We start from the raw sequence: 23,433 nt of genomic DNA, 5'->3' as shown, positions 1-23,433 counted from the left end.
TTGAACTGTACCTTTAAAATGCTGATAGCTCAGAATGGAATTCTTATTAATTGAATCAAATTTTCAAAACCACTGCATTCAGCTTCTGGGTTTTTTTTTTTATGTGGCACTTAAAATACTGCTGATTTAAGTATAACTTTTCTGATTTAACTGTGAGTTAATTGCATTTCCTAGAGTATCTTTGTAGTTTGAATAATGTTGTTTAAATTTAAATGTTGACTATTCAGTAGATTGGATTGTAGATTGCCAAATCCATTGAGTTAAAATTTTATTTTTGGAGGAAGAAATTAGTGTAACCGGGCAAATAGAACTCAATGATTCTAATAATTCAGGATTGAATTATTATCTTATTATCAACTATATTATTTTTTTCTCTGTGACCTTCTTGTTTACTTTTGTCTCTTAGGATAATCCCACAGTAGTTGTTGAAGACTTGCGGCTCTGCACAGTTAAACACTGTGAAGACATAGAAAGACGTTTCTGTTTTGAGGTGGTTTCTCCAACAAAGTAAGGAGAAGCAATTGAGTATGTTAATTTAAAAATAAAAATCATTACATGTAATTGTTTTAAAATGTAAAATTAACATTTCTCTTGGGATAGATCAAAACAGGAAAAGTATCTGAAAAATTCTGCTCTCTGAAATTTTGGCTGAGAGTAAGTGATGCTGTGAGAAGTGTTCCTGGTATTTAGTTTACTTTTGGCATTAAAATAAACATGCATTCTTGTGTTTTTTGCATAAATGGCTTGTGGTGCAGAGCTCTGCTGCGGCTTAGTAGTAGCTGATACTATCAGCTGCTTAGTAACATAGAAAATAGGTCTCAGTTTCTCCACATTTCTGATTGGCGTAATGAGAGAGAAGCACATAAATAAACTGTTGTCTCAGTGATGATAAATTATACTTCAGAATGCACTAAATGAAACTACTAAAAATGAAACTACTAAATGAAAAATAAAATTATTTTTCAGCTCCAGCAGTGTATTGGCTGTACTTAGGGAATTTTGGCATCCTGCCACAGCAAGGGCAGGACATAGATTCCTCATTAGTGATTGTGAGATGTGTCCATATTTAAGGTTTTGGTACGAGGTCAACTTGCTTTTAGCTTTGGAGGTTATCTACACTTTCCACTCCTCCTTAGCTTTCTCTTTTGAGCTGTCCATCCTGATGTTTGCATCCCCAGTGTGGTTCACTGTAACATGCATTTGGCTCTTGCTTGCCTGTGCTTTTTCAACCCTTAATTTGTTCTTCACATCCTGTTTCTTTTACTGTTGATGACAAAAGTAGTTCATTCTTTGTCATAGAGCTTTAAAGTTACTCTCTCTTGATGTCAGCGAATGAAAGTGTGTTTTCAAGGACTGATACCTGTGTCTTGTGTCACAGGTGTAAAATACATTTGAGGATATAAAAAAGAAAAATTTGGAATAAGAAAAGGGGTAGGAAGCTAAGTCATTGTCAGAGTTTTTGGAAGAGTCATTTCTATATCTATTAGCATTACCTGGAAATAATTTTGAAATAAGGAGTTTGCAGCTCACAAAGGCTCAGCTGCTTTGTTGATTTATATCTTAAAATAAGCATGTTTATTAGATGATGCCTACTAAGCTTGTGATAGCAAGAAACTTGCTCCATAAAAACAGACCCCTGAGCAATGTGCTGTTGGATGTCAGCTGCTGGGCCACTGTCTCTGCGTACTTTGTGATTTGTCACAGGAGCTGCATGCTTCAGGCTGACTCGGAAAAGCTGCGGCAGGCATGGATTAAGGCTGTTCAGACCAGTATTGCCACAGCATATAGAGAAAAAGGGGATGAATCTGAGGTGAGTTTAACAGTCCACCAAAAAACTACCTCCCTTTAAATCCTGAAAATTTTAAATATATAAAACTTCTTTTAATGAGAGAGAAGGAAAGAAACTATCCATTGTTTGTCTTCCAGTGGAAATGCAATGAAATTTTGAAGGCTGTGAGTTGTATCTGACCTGTCTTTCACTTCATCATGTTAATATTACTATGATCTGTATGTTTTTTTGAGATTTCTCTGCAGTGTGATTAAAAATCATAGGATATTCTGATATTCAGTTTTATATGTCTTCTAAAAACCTAAACACTTTTTTTAATTCTGTGGCTTTCCTTGGCCTTGGTAGAAGAGACTTTTCTTGGATTTAATGTACAGTCAGTATCTGTGGGACTTGAATTTCTTTAGTTTAGCCTATCTCTCAATTGGTTTGTGTCTTTTGTCTTTTAGAAACAGGAAAAGAAATCATCCCCTTCTACTGGGAGCCTAGAATCTGGGAGTGAGACAAAAGAGAAGTTGTTGAAAGGAGAGAGTGCTCTGCAGCGAGTCCAGTGCATTGCTGGTAATGCTGCCTGCTGTGACTGTGGTTTGGCAGATCCTCGCTGGGCCAGCATCAACCTGGGAATCACACTGTGCATCGAGTGCTCTGGGATACACAGGTGGGGGAGCTCCTCACAGCTGCATTTCATTTGTGCACTGGCTTAATTAGCAAGGGTGGTGTTTGCCTCTTCAAAGGTATATTGAAAGAAAATTAGAGACACTTGTTTGTAAATAGAATTAAGGTAGCTGCTTTATTTGCATAAATTAATGGTAAATCTGAGATAAGCTATAACATGTTAATAAGATATAACAGGTTGATGGTTTTTTCCATGTTGTTTAGGAGCTTGGGAGTCCACTTTTCAAAAGTAAGATCTTTAACATTGGATTCATGGGAGCCTGAACTCCTAAAGGTAAAGTATTTGTTTCTATTTGGTACTTAGGTTGTTATCCTAAAGCCTCTGCATCAGAAAGTTCAATGCAGGAAACACATTTGTACCCAGTGTATGTCTTGCAGTTTTGAGCAGGAAATGTTTATACTTGTGTGTTGGTTTATTTTAATTCATACTTTCTTATACTCCATAGTAATTTGTGCTACAAACTTGCAAGTTGGAACAATTCACAGCACCTTCAGGTTCCCAAGTGCACTCTGAGTAGGAAGTTTCATCTGATATTTTCAACATATAAAAAGGCAAATCTGTTTACAAACCAATAATGTTTTTCAGTGGGCTAAAAATTTTGGAAGTGATATATCAGCCTCAGGCGTGATCATACTCAAAAATTTGAATGTCAGCTCTTAACAGTGAGGTGCTTCTGGCCTATAGGGGAATACTTATGCAGCTGCTGTTGTGTGCCAAATTTGTAGCTTGAACCATGGTTATAAAAATCATGTAACACTGAAATCCTGAAATAGGAACTCATGCATGGATGCATGTGTGCAACTGGATAACTCATGCAAACATTTGTTTCCAGCTGTGATGTTCTGGCACTTAGGAATTGCTTCTCTATTCTGAACAATCAAAAGACAATGTGCTTCGTGGTTAAATAATTTTTGTATCAATGTGTTCATGCTGAGAAAACAACCAACCAACTCCCACGCCCACTTGAAAAAAAAAAAGCTGTACCTCTTGTACTGTTTATGTGAATACCAGAACTAAGTATTCTACCTGGTATTAAAAACAAGAAATCTGTTCATTGCAATCAATAAGGTTAAATTCTCCTGTAAGCAGGCCTTTGTCTTTGTTCCTTTTCTGTAGTTGTATCAGATTATGTCCATTGGGTAAGGTGGAATACAGTTGATTGCACTGTCTCTTGCTGATGGGCTAAGAACAGCTCCCAGCAAAGCTGGTGGAAAAGCACCTTTGTTAATGAGGCCTGCAGGTGTCATTCTGGTGGTTGTTTTTCAAGCACTTTAAAAATTACTAGTTTTTTTGCTTACTTTACTCAGAATTTGGTCTCTGTATTCACTGATTGTTTCATTATTATCATATAATCCCATGCTTATTTCTGTTAGTGTACTTTTACCAGTAGAAACACTAAGTTGTAAACATAGACTGAGTGAGATTAAAAACAACTGAATAGGTAGATAAAGCTTTTTGCAACTATATTTGAATTTATTCATTTTGCTTTATAGCTTATGTGTGAATTGGGAAATGATGTTATAAATAGAATATATGAAGCGAAGTTGGAAAAAGTGGGAGTAAAGAAGCCACAATCTGGAAGTCAAAGGTAGTATTTTACCAGCAGTGCCTGTTGCTTCCTTTTATTGTTGCTTCCTTCAGCCTCCACCTGTAAAAGATGCTGCCACTTAACTGTGTTACACTCCTTTAGTGTACTCATTTCCCTGTTTCTCTCCCTTTTCTCACTTTCTTTATTGGGCAGTCCTTCTGTTGGTCCCTTATGCTGTTCATTTGTTCTTTTTTTGTGTGTGTTCTCACTCCCTCCCTTCTTTTGATGACACTAGAGCATCACTGTGGACATGTGGATTTTCTTTCCCCTCTGCTGGGTACCAGCTCAGCCAGCTATACTTGGTGTGTGAGTGCTCCTGGAAGGAGCCTGTAGCTGTTCCTTTTTGTTTACAGTGACTTTGTTCTTCCATTTGACTTTTGTTCCCTGATCCTCAGAATGTTCTCATCTTCCTACCTACATTGTACATGAGCTGTGCTGCTTTACAGCAGCCTTCAAATCATTGTACTGCTGTCTTCTATTTCTCTAATGCTAATCTGTGTTTGAAGGTGGATTCCCAATGCTTTGTGCTGCTGTACAGGATGTCTCTTAGAACTTTCTTTTTTACTACCTTACCAGTTCTGTGCTGCTTGCTGCCTAGCAGTTTTATAGTGTAGAAAACTGCATTTTATGAAGTGTTGGCAATTTGGAGACAGTGATGATAATATAAACAAAGTAGGAGATTTGCTAGATATTCCTTCTAGTGATAACTGCTTTTCAGCAGTTTCAATGCAATAATTGCAGCCCCTTTTATCAGTTTGACACAACTGCTGTTGTGTTTTAAGCTGATAACCTCAGGTTACAAAGAAAAATGCTTCAGTATATGATATGGAACTGATGGCTGTGCCTACCTAGAGCTTGTTATTGTTTTCTTGTGTAATCTTAATGTTCCTGTAACAAATGCTGCAATTTATATTTACATTAGAAACTAAATATATGTTTATTAGTAGGTTATTAACAACATAAACCTGTAAAAAGGTTTAATACAGTTAACATAGAAGAACTAATGCTTATTTCTTCCACATATCACTTTCCAAAGTCTCTGTCTAAAAGTAAATACATATTTGTGAACTTAACAAAATTACTTTCTTTTGAGCCTTATGCAAAATTTAATCAAGAATCCAGAAAGTGACAGTGTGCTTTCCATCTTTCTGACAATGCGCTATAGGTGTGTCTTATGTGCAATGCCAAGCTACAATTTTGGTTACTGACTTTAGTACAAAATAGATATTCTTTTACTACATGAAAATACTAAAATATTAGGCTTACTAACTCCAGGAATTTTGTATATGACAGGCAGGAGAAGGAGGCATACATCAGAGCAAAATATGTGGAAAGAAAGTTTGTAGAGAAGCAAGCTGCATCAGTACCTCTGCCTGAGCCTGGAACAAAAGTTTTGCCTCCAAGTCAGGAAGAGAAAAGGCACAGTGGCCCTGAAAAATCCCTTTTGGCAGGGGAGCAAGGTGCAGCATCCCAAAAAGGTATTTACACACTTCTCTCCTTAGCTGTATTACCCATATTCTTTTTAAGGTAACATATTTTTATATTAATTGACTTCTGCCTCGTGCAGAGACTATGGAATGTGTTTTTTTAATGGGCTGTAGCCTAGTGTAGAGTGTAGGGAAGAAAAGACTTCTTCAGAGACATGCTTTTTTACATGGGGAAGGATTTGGAATGGGGATGCTTATAACTCAGAATCATATTAACCACCTTCTTTCCTTGGTATTTTCATCCTTCTTGGTTTTTCCAATAACCTTCTTTCCTGCCCTGTCCCTTCCTTACTGCCTGCTTTGTGCTTTGCTAACCTGCATGTCCCAGCGGTTGCTGTAAGTAGCGACGAGGCGAGGCGGGAGTCTCTGTTCTGTCCTGATGAGCTTGATTCACTCTTCTCCTACTTTGATACCTCTTCAAAACTCCGTAGTAGTAAGTACTACAGCTGTGGCGTGTTCACTGTGTGCACTAGTGATCCATTGTGTGTTGTGGCCATCTCCCTGCTTCAATCTGTTGTCTCCAGGCTGCTGCATTGCTTAGTATTTTCATGAAATAATTTAAGCTTTTTTACTTATCCTGATTTTTTTTTTCATTTCTAGTTATCTTTGACATTTAATATTATTATTGTAAATGTTATGGTTACAAAATATGACTTCATATTTTTCCATGGATGCGTTAAGAATATTGAACAAGAACAAGCCATTTTTTTAAAGTTATGTTCAGGACCAAGTATAAGAGCTTGCTTTATTATCATGGTATCTGTGAGGAGCAGGTAGCTTCAGCTCTGCGTAGTAATTGCAGTTTCTCCCCAAAACAGTCCGAAGCAGTGACAGTGGGATCCAGCCAAGCACTGATGACAGCAGAGAACACCTTGCCTCTACTATATCAGCCAACAGTTTGTATGAACCAGGTGTGTTAGGCTTTGCCCTGTAAGATGAAAATTTAATCACTTGGCAACATTTTTTTTACCAAGTGATTAAATCTTTTTGTGTAAAAAAGATTAATGCTTGGTGATATAATTCATGTCTGCTATCCTGGTTGAAATGCTTTTAACAAAGGTAAAATTTGCTTGAGTGATCTTTCTTTTGGGTTTGCTACCAAAAATTACATTTAATCCTTCTAAATGGGTTCAAAGAACTATGGTTTTTTCCATTCAGATGTGGCTGATGCCAAATGCATGATCCTTTTATAAATAAATAAATCCAGAGAGATAGAACTCCTCAAGTCACAGATAGTAGGCTTTTATGTGTTATTTGTGCATTCTTGCTTACTTTTTCTGTTTCTTATTTTTGTGGAATTGACCAAGTCTTTAAATATCATTCCTTCAACTCGGAAGTTCTCTAAGTTAATGAATGAAATTACTTGCTAATTTTAGCATACTGTTCTGACAGATATATTGAGTATGGCTTCTCAAAATTTTCAAAGCATTGGTTTATAAACCAGACCTATTATTCTACATGAAAGCACTCTTTTAAGGTATGTTTTAAATTCAGTAGTTCACAGGTGTTATTGCAAGCAGGCAGCATGTGGCTTGGATCTTTTTTGATTATATTGTAGAAATATTTATGATGCTGTAACTCACAAAAGTCTTTATGCAACAACATCTTTATGTCCCGGACTCCCATCACTCCATATAACCATTACTGAGATGAAGAGAAAGACTGTGCTTTAGTCCAAAAGATTATAGCCACAGCAAGTAATTGGTAAATGACAATGGTATCTGTTAACAAAAATTAGGCCAGAACAGTATTAGCCTTATACTCAGGTGTTTCAGATAAAGACATATTTGTATGACTACATCTTCACAGAAAATGAGTTTTATTCATATGCTGCAGTTACAGTAAAACACACTCCAGACCGTAAACAATTTCTTAGAAATTACATGGAATATGTAGATTGAAGTGTATACACATGTGCCATTACTGTGGAGAGACTGTTTTCTGTGCAATAATAGTTCTGTGAAGAGACTGTGCCTGAATACTGGCACTATAGGCAGCTGTGAATTCCCCTGGCAGAATGGGTCAACAATACATAGCATCCTGCAAAAGCTGAGCTTTTATTGCCAGAGAAATGATGTTTTAACAGGAATTAGGTAAGCAATTTTTTTTTCTTTTCAGAAGGAGACAAGCAAGAGTCTCCAGTGTTCTGTGACTCCAAGCAGCCTAGTCCAGGACTGCAGTTGTATCAAGCTGCCTTTGAGAAAAATCTTCCTCACATGGCAGAAGCATTGGCTCATGGAGCTGAAGTAAACTGGGTCAACGTGGAAGAAAACAAAGCAACACCACTGATTCAGGCAGTGCGAGGGGTATGTGATCTACAGCACTGGTGATGGGGGAGGAGAGCAAGGGAAATAATGAGATTTCTGTGTCACTGTTCCTTTTGAGCTGCTTGCTTCCCCCCTTATGAATGATAATGTGATGCTGAAGTTATGCTTACAGTGTTCTTTCAAGAGTTTCTGAAATACTTTTTTCCTGTTAATGCTTTTTTTTGGAATTCTATGTCTAGTAGTGTTTAAAGCTGGAAGCAACTCCTTTTTGTTTCCTTTGCTGGGTGGCTCAGTAGTGAGAAGGCAGAAGAGGTTTGGTTTGTTTCTAGAGATCTGGTGCTGAGTTGTTTGTTTGTTTTCATTCCGTAGGGTTCATTGGTTACTTGTGAATTTTTGCTGCAGAATGGGGCCAACGTGAACATCCGAGACATGAAAGGAAGGGGGCCCCTGCACCATGCCACAGTTCTAGGACACACCGGGTAACTCACTGCCCCACAATTTGTACATGGCCATCCTTGACTGTAGTTGTTCATGTCAAACTTCTTCATTGCCCCAGATATTCTGATATTTTAATACTATTTCAGATGATACGAGTTTTTCTTAAGCTCTGGTTGTGAGAGAGGAAATAATATTTTGATTTAGCAGTCTCGTCCACTAGCAAAACACACGTGTTTTCTAATGTGGATTAAATAAATGGTTTGCTTACTACTCTGTTAACATGTTCTAGCTGAACTGCACTATTTTGATATAGATGAGACTTTTGATGATTTAAGTTATATACATTGTATCTAGCCTGACTTTATTAGCTTTTTTCCTTTATTGTCAAAAGTATTCTTCATTTTTTTTTTCTAAACAGACAAGTGTGCTTATTCCTAAAACGAGGAGCAAACCAGCATGCCACGGATGAAGATGGGAAAGATCCATTGAGTATAGCAGTGGAAGCTGCAAATGCAGATATTGTAACACTGTGAGTTGTACATTCTGTTTTCTGACTAGATAAATTAGATTTTGCTATTCTGTTTCAAGTTAAAAATAAAAGAAATGTCAAAATTCCTGTACATAAAAACGGGGAAACAAAAGAAAAATCAAAATACTCTATCTGTAGATGACCTGTTTGATGTGAGATTCAGGAGAGCACTGTAGGTCTTGCATTGTAGTCTTTTTTGTGCTATAAAGGTGACACTGTTCCTTTTGTTTTCTGAATGGCAGGTTGCGTTTAGCAAGGATGAATGAAGAAATGCGTGAATCAGAAGGACTCTATGGGCAGCCAGGTCAATACTCTTCTAATAACCACACTGAAATGCAGTATAAGAAGTGTATACAGGAATTTATCAGTTTACAATTAGATTCTTAGTGTCTGTAGGAAATTTAAGATTGCTTCATACAACAGTGTTTTTTATAAACCACTACATTCTAAAGCTTCATTGAAATTCAGTGCTGTGACTGTCAGAGTACTTAGGAAACCTAAAAGGAGACTGGTTAAAGAGCATCATTATAGCAGTGTGTTACTACAGCCATGACCACCCTGTTTTGCTGGTAGTTGTCCACAGTTTTCTCCTATTGCTGTTTCATTGACATTTGTGTCATGTTAGGATTTACCTGACATTATTTAGTAGCAGCTTTCTGACTCAGCTTACTTAGAGACTATTGAAGAGTTCATCTTATTCCAGGACACCATTCTCCTTCCTGTGGAATGGTCCACTTTTTTAAGAAAAAAAAAAAAGTGCTTGCACACCAATGTAAAAAATGTACATCAAATATTTCAAACTGCCTCCAGACAAAAATAGGAAAGTATTATTTCCTTAAACTTTATTTTTAAATATTTTTATTTGTTAAGATACTAATAAGAAACAAAGCAGTCGTTCTTAAGTATGTATTTTTGTATGCAGAGTTTCTTTCTGTTTGGTTAAAAAACAAATACAAGCTGGTAGATACTTGAGTCAACTCCAGCTAGAAAGTAACAAATTATATTTAATGCATATGTACAACTTTATTCTCAGGCACTCAGACCTAATTTACACCATGTTCTGATGTGATATTTGCTTCCATAGGAAGGTAATTTAATATCATGCAAGTACCAATAATGAAGGCACATTTGATTGTGAAGTTAGACAGCTACAAACACCCTGCTGTTCCTGGCAGAAGTGAAAGGTGAACCTTGTTTTTCAGGTTGAGTGCTGAGTGCTCTCAGTTCACTCCTATAAAGCCCTTATGTGTTTTCCACTGAGTCATGAGGATTGGGCAGGGGGCTGTTACCAGATTGGAGCAGTAGGATCTAGAGACTGCAGCTGATGCAATCTCATCCAGACACTTTACAGCTGGTAAGGTGAGATTGACAGTGAGGAGTACATTTGCCACAACAGGCAGAACTTGCCCAAAATCAGGGGGAGGCTTCATGAGAATAACTTCTGGAATTAAGCACAGAGCACAGAGTCCCGGACAGATCTTACTGTGTCTTTGGATAGCACAGCTCTGCCCTCTTCACTCTGGTACTTGTTGAAGTTCATTTTAAAAGTTGGAGTCAGTATCTGAGTATTTTGAATGTTTTTGTCTGCTGTAGAAGGATTGTGTCAGTGTAAGCACAGAATCTGCTGTCATGAGGTGTTACACTTTTCTGTGGTTTTGAAGGATGCAGGTCTTTTTCACTCCTTATACATGTTAAATTATCTGCACTGTCCTTACTTTAGAACTCCAGTGTTCCAAAACTATGATTTTAGAAGAAAATAAGGATTTTCAAGGCAATTGTAGGTTTGCTGGTAGCTGTGTGAGGGTAAATGTCATTGTATAAGTTTGCTGTCATCAGAGTGAAGCCAACTGCCTACTTCTCAGCTCTAGCAATGCAGCTGATAAACAATTGCTCATGTAGCTAATGGCATCAAAATTTATAATTTAAATATATATGGCTGGTTTGAGCTACTGAGAGAATGAATATATTGCTTTGCAAGGTACAGTTGGTCTTCCAAAACATTCCTGGAATGGGAGCTAGCTGAAACCAGCTTTAAAAAGTGATTTCTGGTGGTAGAAGCCATATGCACCGTAGTGCTGTTTCTGTATAATACTTGAGTGCTCATCTCCTGGTGCTACAGTACGTCTTGCTAACTCTTTGATATTAGCATTGCTAATTTTTCTTCCTACCTTTTCTTGAATGTATGATGTGTGCCTTTTGAGTTACTCTGGTGTGAAATGGTAAAGCAGTGTTGCAGTATTTTTGTACATATAATCTGCACTTTAGGGAAAACATTGCTTGGAAAGGGAACTTCCAGAATTCAATTTTAAAGTAGAATTTTAAAATAATGATAAGGTTTACAGTATCAAGCATATTAATGCAACATACAAACTAAAGGGGCACTTTATTTTAGTCTATTTTTGTATGTAATATTTTTGTTATGTAATAGAGACAAAACCAGAGCCACAGTGTATCTTTCAAAAATAGCTTTTTCTTCTTTCAAGTTAATTTGAAAGAACCAAGTGTGGCAACTTGAACTGCAGTTTTCATTCACCAGTGGAACCCACTTCTGTATTAAAAGCATAATTGCTTTTAACACAGAAGCCTAATTCTGCTTTTGCCCTTCAGAGCTATTCTTTTGGTGAATGTTACAGCTCCATTCTGTGCTGGTCTCCCAGAGCAAGCAGTTCTCACAAGCTGTTACAATCAAACCTATCCTGTGCCTGCTTCATCTCTAGAACACAGAATCACTGAATAGTTTGGGTTGGAAGGGACCTTAAAGATCATCTATTTCCAACCCCCCTGCCATGGGCAGGGACACCATACTTGAAATTAAATCTGAAAACCAAAAGGGAACTGACTTTTCCTAGTAGAGCAGTATTGAATGTATTCATCTTTTAAAGTCTGGGAAGAATTGTTACTGCCTGTTAAATATTTCTGGAAGGTCAGTTATTATTTGTGAAAGTGTTTTCAAAAGAATGGAGTCTCATCTCCAAAAGAATTATAGTTTTAACATTGCAAATGTGCATTAAAAAATTGAAAAACAAAACAATGTAACTTTTCCCAGTAGTGCAAACTTTTAAGCACAAAAACATTCTTTTCTTCCACAATCATGTTAGAAAAAAAAAAATCTTCATATTTGATGTACACGATGAGAGAGATTTTGGGTTGATTTCTTTGTCATGCTATTAATCAAGCTGTCAGCAAGAAACAGTAGTGCTGGGATCTTGTGTCCTGTGTGGCCATCTGTGTTGGGAAGACTCTAAAATTTGGATGGCTACATAGCTCCTGACCCAACCCAGTGTTTGATGTATTTCATTCCTTTTGAAGACAAAAGGGTATGGTTAGTGTTTTAAAACAAAACTTGAACTCAAGGCCCAGAATGCTCCAATAAATGAAAGAATGTGAAAATGAATGAAAAAATGTCCATTTTAAAGTGGCAAAAGGATTACTTGGCAGTGACTCAAGAAGTAATCACTCCTGAATGTGTTTTCCTGTGTAGACAGGGAGGGGGGAACGTATTTTGGAATATGTTCCAGTAGTAGAGTTGTGTTTAAGCACAAAGGGTGAAGATTTAAAAAAAAAAAAAAAAGATTTTTAGGAGAAGTATCATTGTTCTTACAGATCAAACTGAAAAATGTAATGAAAGATGTAGATGAAATGAATGTGGAAATTTTATTTTTGCTGAAGTAATAGACAAAAATAATTTATGAACAATAATTTATCTACTTAATATTGCTTTTTTAATATATATATTATTGCTTGCTGATTGTTTCTTTCATGGAGAATTCTGCTTTGCTGTAAGAATTCTGATCTCTGTTTCCAAGTTAATCTTTATTTATGCCATAATTCTTTTTTTTTCCTGTAGAGAATCTTGGTTAACGTTTCCTTGCAAAAACAAGGGTTTTATTCTTTAACAGCTAATAAATAACTTTTTTTCTTTTTAAGTTGCTTTAAAGTGCTTTAACTTTTCCTTTCTAACTCTGAACTTTCCTCTGTGTGGCTGCCTGTGAGGTACTATTTCAGGTATTTGGCTTTGTTTAATTTGCTTCTACAGAACATGCATGCGAGTAACCAGTCCCTCAGAGTTCACATCAGCATCACTCCATCTAGAAGCAGTCTTCATACATGAACTAAGTGTTACACAGTAATTGATAGCACAGTAGGGCATTTGTGCAGTGGTGGGTGCTGTTGACTATTACAAATGTTTAAAACTGTTTCTCTTTTCTTTTCTACCTAGGAGATGAAATTTATCAGGACATTTTTCGTGACTTTTCTCAAATGGCATCAAATAATCCAGAGAAGTTAAACCGCTTCCAGCAGTCAGATTCCCACAAGTCTTAAGTATCAAGAAGGAAAAGAACCTGAAGCTTATAGTGCAAGTCTTTTTTTACTATAACAGAATGAATTGTATGCATTTTGTTAGATAGTTTGGATAAAATGACCACTCCAATGTAGCTTTAGAATTGTGGTAGCTGGGGAAGTGTATGAGTTGGTTGATGTTCTCCAGTACATATACCTCAGCAGCTGAAGGTGTTTGGAGCCCCTGAGTCCCTGCTAGCTGAGAGCAAAGCAGCCCCTGTCGCTCGGCCGCGTTGGCAGCTCGCCCTGGGGCTGGCAGGGCTGGGCTCCGGCTGCAGGGGCTCACAGCGGCTTTGCTACCCAGCGTCACCCACTGTCATCTGTCCCCCTGCTGCCATAAAGAATGTGCCTCTGACAAGAAGGTCTGGGTTGCATTTTCTGGGACTGTTTGGAAGGGAATTTGGGCAATGATTTACTGAGTTGTCCTTCCATTTTTGGGACTGCAGCTCAACAGATTCTCTTGTTCCTGCGGTGACTGCTTAGAGGTAGGCTGTTCTTAACAGATAACTCCTGCTCTTTTGCAAGCTCTTTCACAGTGGAAGCTCAAGCACCAGGCTGGCCTTTATGCTGGTGACTGCAGGTCAGTCACAAAGGGATGTATCCTGGGGACCAAATTCCTAAGAGCAGTCCATTTTCCTTTTTTTTCTTTTCCTCTTAAATTAAACTTTAAGTGCAGCAAGTATCCTTCCAAATGAGCACGTGGAACCTTTAATGAAAAATAAACTGAATCCTTTTGGACATGATGTGGGGTTTGTTTGTAGTATTTTGACTTGAAAACTTGAAATGTGAGACACGAAAGTAAATATTGAGCCAACGAAGTTTGTGTAGAATAGTTGTACAAAGGCTATTTCTACTTTTTGCTGTTCTCACTACAAGCCCTAAGCTCAGTATAAAAGTCTCATGTCTTGCAGCCACTCTCAGTTTAGGGCAATCCCTTCTATCAGGAAGCAGTAGCCCTTATATAATTTGCAATGATGTGTATGTTTATGTGTTGTCTAAACTAAGATGAGCACAGGAAAAACTAGAATTTCAGTGCACATTTCTGTCAAGTAATGAATGAGCACAGTCTCCAACTGTGTTGTGAGGGCAGCAAGACAATTTGCTTTATGTGGTAGTGAGCTCCACTCTGCCCTTGTGCATGTATAGATGGTGTCTCTAGATAAATGCTTATATATCAGGTTATTTATACCTAGATAATAATCCTTCTAAACCTCAAACCAGCAGATGCAATTCTTTATCCTCTATTTCTCTACCCTATGGAGACAGCTTAAGCAGAGTTTTTAGATGACATAGTATCAATGTGAGTTTCCAGTAATCCTAATAGCTGTGGCATTGTTAACCTGCTGTTTAAGTGTATTTAGGAAATGAATTGGCTTTTCTCTGTGAAAAGACAAGCAAAACTGGGATAAAACAAATTGAAATCTGTAAACTATGGTAAAGTTAAACTCTCTGGCATGTTACGTTTTAAGAAGGTATTTCAAACATTTATAATTTTGCATCAAATGTGTAATAGTCTGCATATTATTACTGCTACAAAATTAGTAGTGTTGTAGAATCGTCCAGTGGATTTTATTTCCAAGCAGAATAATCTTACAAGACAGTTCTTGCTTTGTACGTGGTCTAATTATGGTAGGAAAAGCAGATTCTGCCCATTTAAAGTGCACATTTAGTCTGAATAATAAGAAACTTAAGGATATCACCTGTAAGCAGTAATTTTTAGTAAGTTGCCTATGAAATGATAATATACTTCCTAATCAGCAGCATTTACCAGCAAATGGGTGCTTTAGTAGATGTTAGAGGAAGATTCCTGGAGTATAGATGGGACAATGTAAGATATGACTGCAAAATATACACCTCAGACATAGGTTTTTCTAAATGTTTGTCTTTCCTAGCCTGTCTTTCCACACTGCCTTTCCTAGCTGCAAAATATACACCTCAGACATAGGTTTTTCTAAATGTTTGTCTTTCCCAGCCTGGCTGGCAGGCAGTGTGATTTGCTGGAATGTAAAGCTGCCTAAAGCTTAGTGGCATAATTGCTGTCTCAGTCCAGGCTGCTGGAGAACAGGTCTGAGAGACTTATTTCAAATCTTTACTGGTGATTTCCTCCCTTGCTACAAAATCTCTGTGACAAATTCTGCAGGATGATTTCTCTAGACTGAGAAGTTGCTTCCCTGTAGCTCTACATGTCCACGTGCTGTGTTCCTGACTCTCATCTGTCTGGGAAGCACTATCAGTCTGTGTGTGCTAAAGGATGAATCCCACCTGACTGACAGGTGGTGTCACTTGTCAGGAGCTCTGGAGTTTCAATGGCTTAGGGAGCAGATGTGTCACTTGTGATCCTCAGCCTTGTTCCCCTGTCCTTTTGGGTATGATAGGATGTCCAGTATAAATTGCACTCAGTTAAAGCCTTTTTCAGGTCAGGTGCAGCAGAAATGAATGTACCTTTACGTTTGATGGCTCAGTCTCACCAGGCTCTGGCAGGCTCCGTGCTCCAGGGCCTCTGTGACACACAGGATTCAGCCCTCAGTAGTGTGATTATCACCACAGCTCTGAAGATCTGGATTCCATATCGAGTTTTGACTCATATTAATATTCTGCTCAGTAATATTAGGAAACTGCCTTCTCTATTACAAGGGGAGTCTAAGTGGAATAGTAGACAGTAAGGTTCCATTGTGGGTTAACATCTTGTACTTTCTACCAGGAAATGGAAAGATTCAATTCCAGTTCATGTTTCTCTTTAGGTATGAAACATAGTAGTGAGGGACAAAGCAGAAGATTCCTAACACATTTTAAAACCATCTTTCACATGGATTTTGAGTAATTTTCTGTATAAGATAGCCCATTGAAGTATAGTATAATATCTTTCCTATTTATAGATCGTGTGTTCCAAAAGTCTCTTGGAACTCAGCTTACATTCTAATGCATCTTGATTTCAGACATGTAATGTATGTCCATTGCACGTTGATTAAAATAGTGTCTGTGCTGGCTCATTAGTGGTATCAGTTGTTTTGACTGTTCATAAGGATTCAAGTTTTATGTTAGTTTCAGCACAGTGCATATAAACTTAAATTCTGAATGATCAATTGAATTATGCCACTACCTGTGTTAGACAATTGGAATTTGTCCACATGAATTTGGGTGAAGGTGAATTTGGATTGTAGAGGTATTTCTTTGCTTTCACAAACAGCCCATATTGCAATTGGATGGATGTGTGTTCCAGATGCTCATTAGTACATTGTGGACTTCAGCCTCTCTGCCCATTAGGACCTGATCCAGGAAGTCACTGATATCAGTGGCAGCAGTGATTTTGGAGATCTTAGATTGTACCATTTGTGTCTTTTAATGTTACAGTGCTAAAGGATCCTGTATTAATACTGCATTTTTCACACTGTGGGGTTTTATATTTTACATGTTTGTATACTGAGCTGAAATAGTTTTAGAAAATGCAACCAGACCTTCCAACTGCTGTCAGCAAATCCCTGTACAAGAGGAAGTTTCTCCTGTTTTGCATTATGACATCAGTACACGTGTTGTCCAAATTACTAGGTCTCCTGGATGGAGCATAAACTTTGTAGCACTAAACTAAAAAGGTGAGAACTAGAACAAGTGGAGGGTTGATGTCATGTTTCCAGGATTTCGGTGCTTCTCTGCAGCCATCTGTTTTAAATTGTGGATGTTACCTCTGCTGCTTCATCTTGAGAATCTCAAATAACACAGTGACTATGAAATGACCCTTTGATGAAACTGCAAATAATAATATGTAAGTACAAAGGATGTGATATTTTTACAGTGTCAAAAGGACTTAGCTGATTATTCTGATTCTTCAATACACAAAGTATTTTGAGAATCAATTTTTCAGGCTACAATCTCTGCCCCATTCATTATGGACACTTTTTCCCAAGTTGGAGTTTATGGCTTGTGCATTCTGACAGCCAATATGCCTTGCATCCGTGCTTACACAAAGGCACAGTTTTAAAACAGGGACAACTCTGGAGAGGCACTACTGGGGAAAAGGATGAGTGTACCACTTTGGTATATACCCTTTCATATGCTTGCTTTATCTTTCTGCATACAGTATTTTCTTGTTTCTCTTCCCATGGAAGGAGATGACAGAGGAGGAAATATTCCACTCACTTTTCTGTTAGGAGCCTAAGTTTTCCATGTTTTGACAGAAATCGCCATGAAATCATCGTTTCCTCAAGCACAGACGTTACTTTCTCCGAAGTAATGAACTTTTTTTTTTTTCCCCTCCGCGCGTTCCTCTGTACTCGGTGTTTTTTAACCATTCCAGCAGTAAAATGTAAAAAAACCCTTCCCCTCCCCTTGAGCTGTAATTGTACAGACTGTATACTCCGCTCTCCTTCGCGTTATGTACGGCTGTAGACTTTGTATCTAAAACTTGACCGTGGTGTGTGTAGTGTGTCATTGTGCGGGGCCGGCGCGGCCGCGTCCCCGCCCTGCTGCCGGGGCGGGCGGGGCCCTGGCGGCGGCCGCGGCTCTGGCCGTCTGCGCCTTCTACTACCTGGGCGGCGGCGGCGAGACCTTCTCCAGCGCCACCCGCCGCCTGCGCGCCACGCCGCCCGCCCCGGCCGGCGCGGGGCCCCGCGGGCTGCACCTCCTGTTCATGTTCACCAAGGCGGAGCGCAACCCCGCGCTCCGAGACAAGGCGCAGGCGGCGCTGCGCTCGCTGCTGCGGCACGGCCGCCTGGGCGCCGCCGATGTGCTGCACCTCCACCTCGTCACCGAGGGCGCCAGCCGCGACATCGGCCTCGGGCTGCTGCGGGACCTGCTGCGCGGCGCCGCCTTCCGCCACCAGGTGCGCGGGGGGCCGAGGGGGAGCGGGCCCGCGGGGAGCGAGCGGGGTCTGCCGCGGTGTCCGCGTCATCTTCCCGCGGGACGCTGGGAACAGCGGGAAGGAGCCCCCTCAACTAGCGGCCCATGTGCCGGCTCCCGGCAGGGCGGTTCGCTCCCGCTGCCTGCTGGAGGAGCTCCCGCTGCTCCCCAGTCTCGGGAGTGTTGAGGGGCTCGTTCTGTGTCCCCACCGCTGCTGCCTGCGGGGAGGTGTCCTGGTCAGCCCAGCGATTCTCAGCGGGGACTGGGCAGCAGCGTGGCCTGGGAGCACCTCCGGCCTGTGCTGGAGAGGAGCAGTTGCTCTAAGTGCTGCTGTCCTGCAGGCCCTGTTGGTCCTGTTTTCATCATCTCAGCACAAGGACCACGTGTGTTGTATCTCGATGGGTTCCCGATCAGAAGAGAAGGTTGGCCTGCTGTTAGTGGCTCTTGAGAGCAGGAGTGGAGAGCCTGCAGGGGCTGGAGTGCATCCACGTGCAAATGTTCCTGCTTCCAGGGAAATGGTTCTGCCTCCCAAATCCACAGCCAGTGTAGTTTATGCAAGGTCAGGCTTTCCTTTGCATTAAATGGATGTCTGAAATGGAGGGATGTTAAGAGATTCCAGGTAACCTGACTCTCCTGTCCTGAGGTGCTGCTGCAGAGCATTGCTTGGAAGTGTCCTCTAGTCCTGCTGTAACTTTTATTGCTCATAAGTCCTGTATTTCATATTAGCTGAATTCTGCCAAGATGAAACTAGAAGTGTGACCTTAACATTTTTCCTACAGACACTTTCCTGATCAATAATTCCACCACTGATTTTCTTTAAACAAGTCCTTTTCTAGTCCTGGCCCTCAGTCAGGTGATCCACCCATGATGGGAGACCCACACTACGCAGCAGTGCTTGGCTGTCTGCAGGGTGTGCACGGCTCCCTCAGGAGGATTGTTGCTCTCCACAGCAGGATGGACTGACTGCCCCAAGATGGTGCAGTGCTGATGCTGTGCAACAGCCCAACCCAGGTTTGTGGTATTATGTCTCCTGGAGTGGGAGGACTCCCAGGCCACGATGGTGTGCACATCCCTTGCAGTCACTTCTTTGTGTGGGTGGCTGCCATACTGCCATCTGCCCCTCTGGGAAACATCTCAGCAGGCACCCTTGCCAGCCTCATTTCTCCAGAGCAACTGGAGTTGGAATTGGAGGCGTGAAATGGTTTGTCTGTTGTGGATTGGCCCGTCTGTAGGTGCCTGTGGAGTCATAGTGAAACCTGGCTCATGGCTTGGTGAGTATGTCTGGCACCAGGACTGGTCTTCTGGGCATAAGCAGGCAGCATGATCTGGAGGCCTCAGGTGAGGTCTCGCTGAGATCTGCTCAGTGGGACAGCTGCTTCTCTCTTTCCTGGCAGAGGCAGGTTTCACTGGCTAGCCTATGGTTGCCAGTGTGTTTTGGACCAGTCCATTTCTCTGCTTTTAGATGTATCTAAAAGAGAAGAGGCTGTTCTGCTTCTCAAGCATGCAGCTTTGTCCTAATCCTGTGCCAGTTTCTGGAGCGCCAGCAGGTGACAGCCCCTCTTTATTCTTGTTGTAAGCTACCGCATCCCTCTTCTTTACCAGCAGAAAACTTATGCCTAGCTTGGACTTCTGGTGCTCCTGCTGAAATGTTGAAAGTGATTGATTCTGATGCTCAGCTAGCTCCAGCAGTAACCCATCTCTATCCTGAGACCTCTCCTTTCCTGCTCCTCGTGGTGCGTGCAGAACACTCGCCTGGTTCTTATGCTGTTTTCCTAGCACAGGCCCAGATATAAGGCTTGATAAAGTGGTTGGGGGCAGCTGGAGCCACTAAGGCCAGACTGATAAAATGCCCTGAACTTTACCTTTTCTTCATGAGGAAGTGATTCGGGCCCAGCTTTTGGAGCTGCCCTTGCCCTCCCATCCTAGCAAAGCTGGGATCAGTTGGCTCCTCTGTTAGAGTGAAGCCTAGAGTCAGACATGGATCGTAACCTTTGGGGCAGGGTGTGGGCCGCTTTTCTGTCTCCCTAGGCAGATTCAGTAACTTTCAAAGTCTGCTGGAGACAAAAGCAGCTGGCTGCGGCCCGGGGACAGTGTGCAGAGAGAGGGCAGAGGGGCTGTGGGGTGCAGGCGGTGGGTGTGTGGGAGCAGCTTAGGCGCTGACCCCTCCCGGCAGGGCAGGGCAGGGCAGGGCTGTCCGGGCGTGGGCAGTCGCTGCGTGGCGTCTCCGCTGGCGCTGGCCGTGCAGATGTGGCCCAGATGTGCGGCGGGAGCGCCGCCGGGCGGCAGAGGGAGCTCGTGCTCCGCCTGTGCGGCGGGCGGGCGGAGGAAGGAGCCGGCCCCGGCCGCCTGCCCGTGCGGGGCCTGGGTGGGCTCTCACCGGGGCTCCGTGACTGCTCACAGGTGCCAGGGAGCTCTCTGTCGCCTCTCCCGACCCCCGGCCAGCGGGAGGTGCCCGGCAGCGAGCCTGGGCCAGCCTCGGCCGACACTGTGCTTACACAGAGCACCAGCTCACCCCGTCTCCTGCCACTCCAGGCTGTGCGCTGCGACTCCTTGTGCGATTCCTATGTCTTACTGGTTCCATTTCCCTGCCGTAACAACACGAACTACACGTTCAGCTCTCTGTTCATCCTGGTTTCCTGTTCAGATGAGCCCCACGAAGGATGCTGCTTGGGTGGATGTAACTGGGCTGCCATCACGCCATGCTTAAGGAGACCTGTGAGGATGAGCAACGTGGGAAGGAGGGAAAGTTAAAGGGAAAAGAAATGCAGATTGTTTTTTCCTAGTGAATCAGTAGAAAGAGTCTTTCATCAGTGTGGGATGTGTGTTTATAAAACTGTGCTTGCACAGGAAACCCCTAGAACTTTTCTTAATGCCCTCAGCAAACGTGGTCAGATTTAGCTGCAGGGATTTACTAAGAGCTGTTACACAAATAAATAACGAAGTACAAAATTAGCAGCAGATCAACAAGCTGTGCTAAAGTCAGCAATGAGGAGGGAAGAAGCCTTCAGTCCCAGAGAGGCTGCCTGGCCTGTGGGTACACTAGCAAAATTCAGCTACTCAGGAGATTGCTTTGCAGAAGTACGAAGGAGTGGGCAAAAGACATGTTTTTCCTGTTTTCTTTGGCAGGAGTGGAAAGGCAGATGATGCTGTGTCTGGAGTTTCAGGAGTGTTTCTCCTATAAATTTTGTCCACTGGTGCTTGGCAGTGTGCTCACTTCAGAGGTGACTGGAGTTGGTTTGACGTTTTCCCCCCTTTTCTATGTACTGTACACACCTCAGGCTGCCTTTGCTGGATGCACAAGGGTGGTTACAGGTGCTGTATTTCTCTTCCACGCTTCTCCAGCCCAGGCAGACCCCAAAGCTGCCCCTGCCAAGCCAGGCTGGGAGCAGAGCATCGCACATCCCTGTGCTGGTGGTGCTCAGTTTCATGAACAGGCTGTCAGTGCCTTTGCACCTGGAGAGTAGTGTTGGTTTGCTTGTTTGGTCACCTGTGGCTGCTGTCCCGCTCGGCGCGGCCGCTGTCACCGCGATGGCACAACACCATGCAGCTCGGCAGGGCGAGGATGAGGCGCTGCCTAATGGTGACAGAGTTTCCTCCCCTGCAGTGTCTTGGGGACTGTGCTGTGCTACCCAAAGCCAGGTGTGGCTGCCGATGAGCTCTCCCAATGCACTTTTCCCGGAACGCGTTGTTCTGTGTTTTTCCTGCTGTTCTGCTGCAGGCCTTGGCTCCGAGCCCAGCAGCCGGGACAGCGGCAGCGGGGCCGCCCTGCCGAGGGCCGTGCTGGCCACGCAGCCTGCGCAGGGCTCCTGCGCCTGTGGCAAGGGCCAGGGCCCGGTGTGGGTGTTGGGTGCCCTCCCCAGGACGGGGCCATGGGGCCTCAGCTGTGCCTGTCCTCCGGCACTGCCCTGCCGTGGGCCCAGCCATCCTGACCGGTGCCGGGACAGGCCCATCGCCTCAGCGTGTTCAGCGCACCGTGGGTGCCACCAGCACAGCCCTGCATCCAGCAAGCTCCACTCTGCTGTGAGAGCACATTGGTCTGGGCAATGTGTTCTGCAAAAAGCTGTGGAAGGAGAAGCTCCAGACTGTTCACAGCCTGAGCTGAGCATCAGGGCAGCCCCTTGTGCACCCCATGGAGAGGATGGTCATTGCACTAGCACAGGCTCCAGAGCCACCTACTCCTCTGAAGCATTTGGCTTGGTTTAGGTTTTCTTTTAATTAAAAAAAAAAAAATTAAAGCAAGTGCTCTATCCTGCATGTTTTAGGTATATAATGCAGGTCCTCTTGTTCTTAAGCAGATGAAGTTTTAGTAGGGAAAAGAAGTGAAACCGTAGAACCATTGAAATAGTTTAGTTTGAAAGCAACCTACAAAGATTGTGGTTTGTGTTCCCTGCTGAAAGTGGGGCCAGCATTTGGAAGTGTCTTGGTATCCCTCAAACAAGGGCGATACAAAATTCCCCTATACAAAATTCAAGTACTGCTGCAATGTCACGTCCTCGCTGTACTTTAGTTCCAGCAGGGCTTTTTCTGCTTTCCCTGACCTGAAGAAGGCAGCACGACCCCAAGTCTCCACACTCAAGTTCCTGCACTCCCCCTTATCTACACCAGGGTCGTGTCCCTCATCTCTCTCAATTATCCCGAAAATCCCTCTCATTATCTTGTGTGATTCAGTGACCTGTATCCTTCTGTGGGTATAACGAGCTGCATGAAAGTTTCTGTTCATTGGACTTTGACCAAAATAAATTGTAAGCCTGTAAAATGTCAGTAGCTGGCAAGGTGCATTTGGGGTTGCTCCTGTTTCTGGGACATAGCCACAGCTGGCACAGGCATGCCAGGGCCCGTGCTGGTGCATGGGCTCCCACAGGGCTGAGGGATGCAGAGCAGTGCTGGCTGAGCACCAGCAAAACTCCAGCACAGACAGGCTGAGATCCATCTACAGAAGTTGCTCTGCTCTGCTCTAGCTCCTGATGTTTGGATTTTCATCGGCGTGCTGCGGCCTGTCCTCTTTTTCCCCCTGCAGAGCTTGCCTCCATGCCAGGCTGAGGAGCAGCAAATCTGGGCTGCATCCCTGGCCCTGTCACAGCCTGCTTCTGTAGGAGGGAGCAAGCCTTGGTCCTCAGGGTAAGTGATGTGCTCTGGCTTGGCTCTAAACGACAGCACAGCAGAGCCTGGAGCAAGCTGTTGCCTGTTCTGATGGACTCCATATGGGAGACCAGATAAGTGCTTGCATCAGGCAGTGGGAACAGACCACAGAAACAGCCCAGAACGTGGAACACACTTCGTTGTGTGAGGAGATTCAAGTCTCTGCCCCCCACCTTACAGTTACAAAATTGCTGTAAATGTCCTTCTTCTTTCCCTGCACTTGACCAGTTCTTGCATCAAGAGGATGTGCAGGGGCCAGGGCAGGCAGGCCCCTTTGTGCAGCTGCAGTGCCTGCAGCATTGTTTGTGCTTTACCAGGCTCCCCCTCACCCCATGCTCCTGGGGGCTGG

The 23,433-nt window shown here is 42.5% G+C and overlaps 2 protein-coding genes across 6 annotated transcripts in view; both read left to right on the top strand.

The window, feature by feature from the left end:
• Positions 1-15,026, top strand: part of ACAP2 (ArfGAP with coiled-coil, ankyrin repeat and PH domains 2) — a 60,749-nt gene extending 45,723 nt beyond the window's left edge. For 2 of the 5 annotated variants that reach the window (XM_041414339.1, XM_041414338.1), the window contains 13 exons: positions 407-507; positions 1,705-1,810; positions 2,236-2,444; positions 2,666-2,735; positions 3,956-4,050; positions 5,344-5,528; positions 5,866-5,970; positions 6,356-6,448; positions 7,656-7,843; positions 8,174-8,283; positions 8,661-8,771; positions 9,014-9,075; positions 12,991-15,026. In XM_041414339.1, coding sequence (XP_041270273.1) covers positions 407-507; positions 1,705-1,810; positions 2,236-2,444; positions 2,666-2,735; positions 3,956-4,050; positions 5,344-5,528; positions 5,866-5,970; positions 6,356-6,448; positions 7,656-7,843; positions 8,174-8,283; positions 8,661-8,771; positions 9,014-9,075; positions 12,991-13,094 — 1,539 coding nt within the window. In that variant the 3' untranslated portion in view covers positions 13,095-15,026. The remainder of the gene's footprint in view (positions 1-406; positions 508-1,704; positions 1,811-2,235; positions 2,445-2,665; positions 2,736-3,955; positions 4,051-5,343; positions 5,529-5,865; positions 5,971-6,355; positions 6,449-7,655; positions 7,844-8,173; positions 8,284-8,660; positions 8,772-9,013; positions 9,076-12,990) is intronic. The other 3 variants (XM_041414341.1, XM_041414340.1, XM_041414342.1) reach the window with 2 other exon arrangements.
• A 2,560-nt stretch (positions 15,027-17,586) lies between these two features.
• Positions 17,587-23,433, top strand: part of XXYLT1 (xyloside xylosyltransferase 1) — a gene marked incomplete at its 5' end in the record, with an annotated part of 33,295 nt that continues 27,448 nt past the window's right edge. Inside the window, one exon of the mRNA XM_041414312.1 lies at positions 17,587-17,928. Within this exon, the coding sequence (XP_041270246.1) occupies positions 17,587-17,928 (342 nt within the window). The remainder of the gene's footprint in view (positions 17,929-23,433) is intronic.

The sequence above is a fragment of the Onychostruthus taczanowskii genome, unplaced genomic scaffold (genome assembly GCF_017590055.1).
Source record: "Onychostruthus taczanowskii isolate IOZ18803 unplaced genomic scaffold, ASM1759005v1 scaffold45, whole genome shotgun sequence".
In the NCBI taxonomy this organism is placed as follows: domain Eukaryota; kingdom Metazoa; phylum Chordata; class Aves; order Passeriformes; family Passeridae; genus Onychostruthus; species Onychostruthus taczanowskii.
Note: the sequence above shows the minus strand (reverse complement) of the source record. Positions and strands in the feature narration are given on the sequence as shown.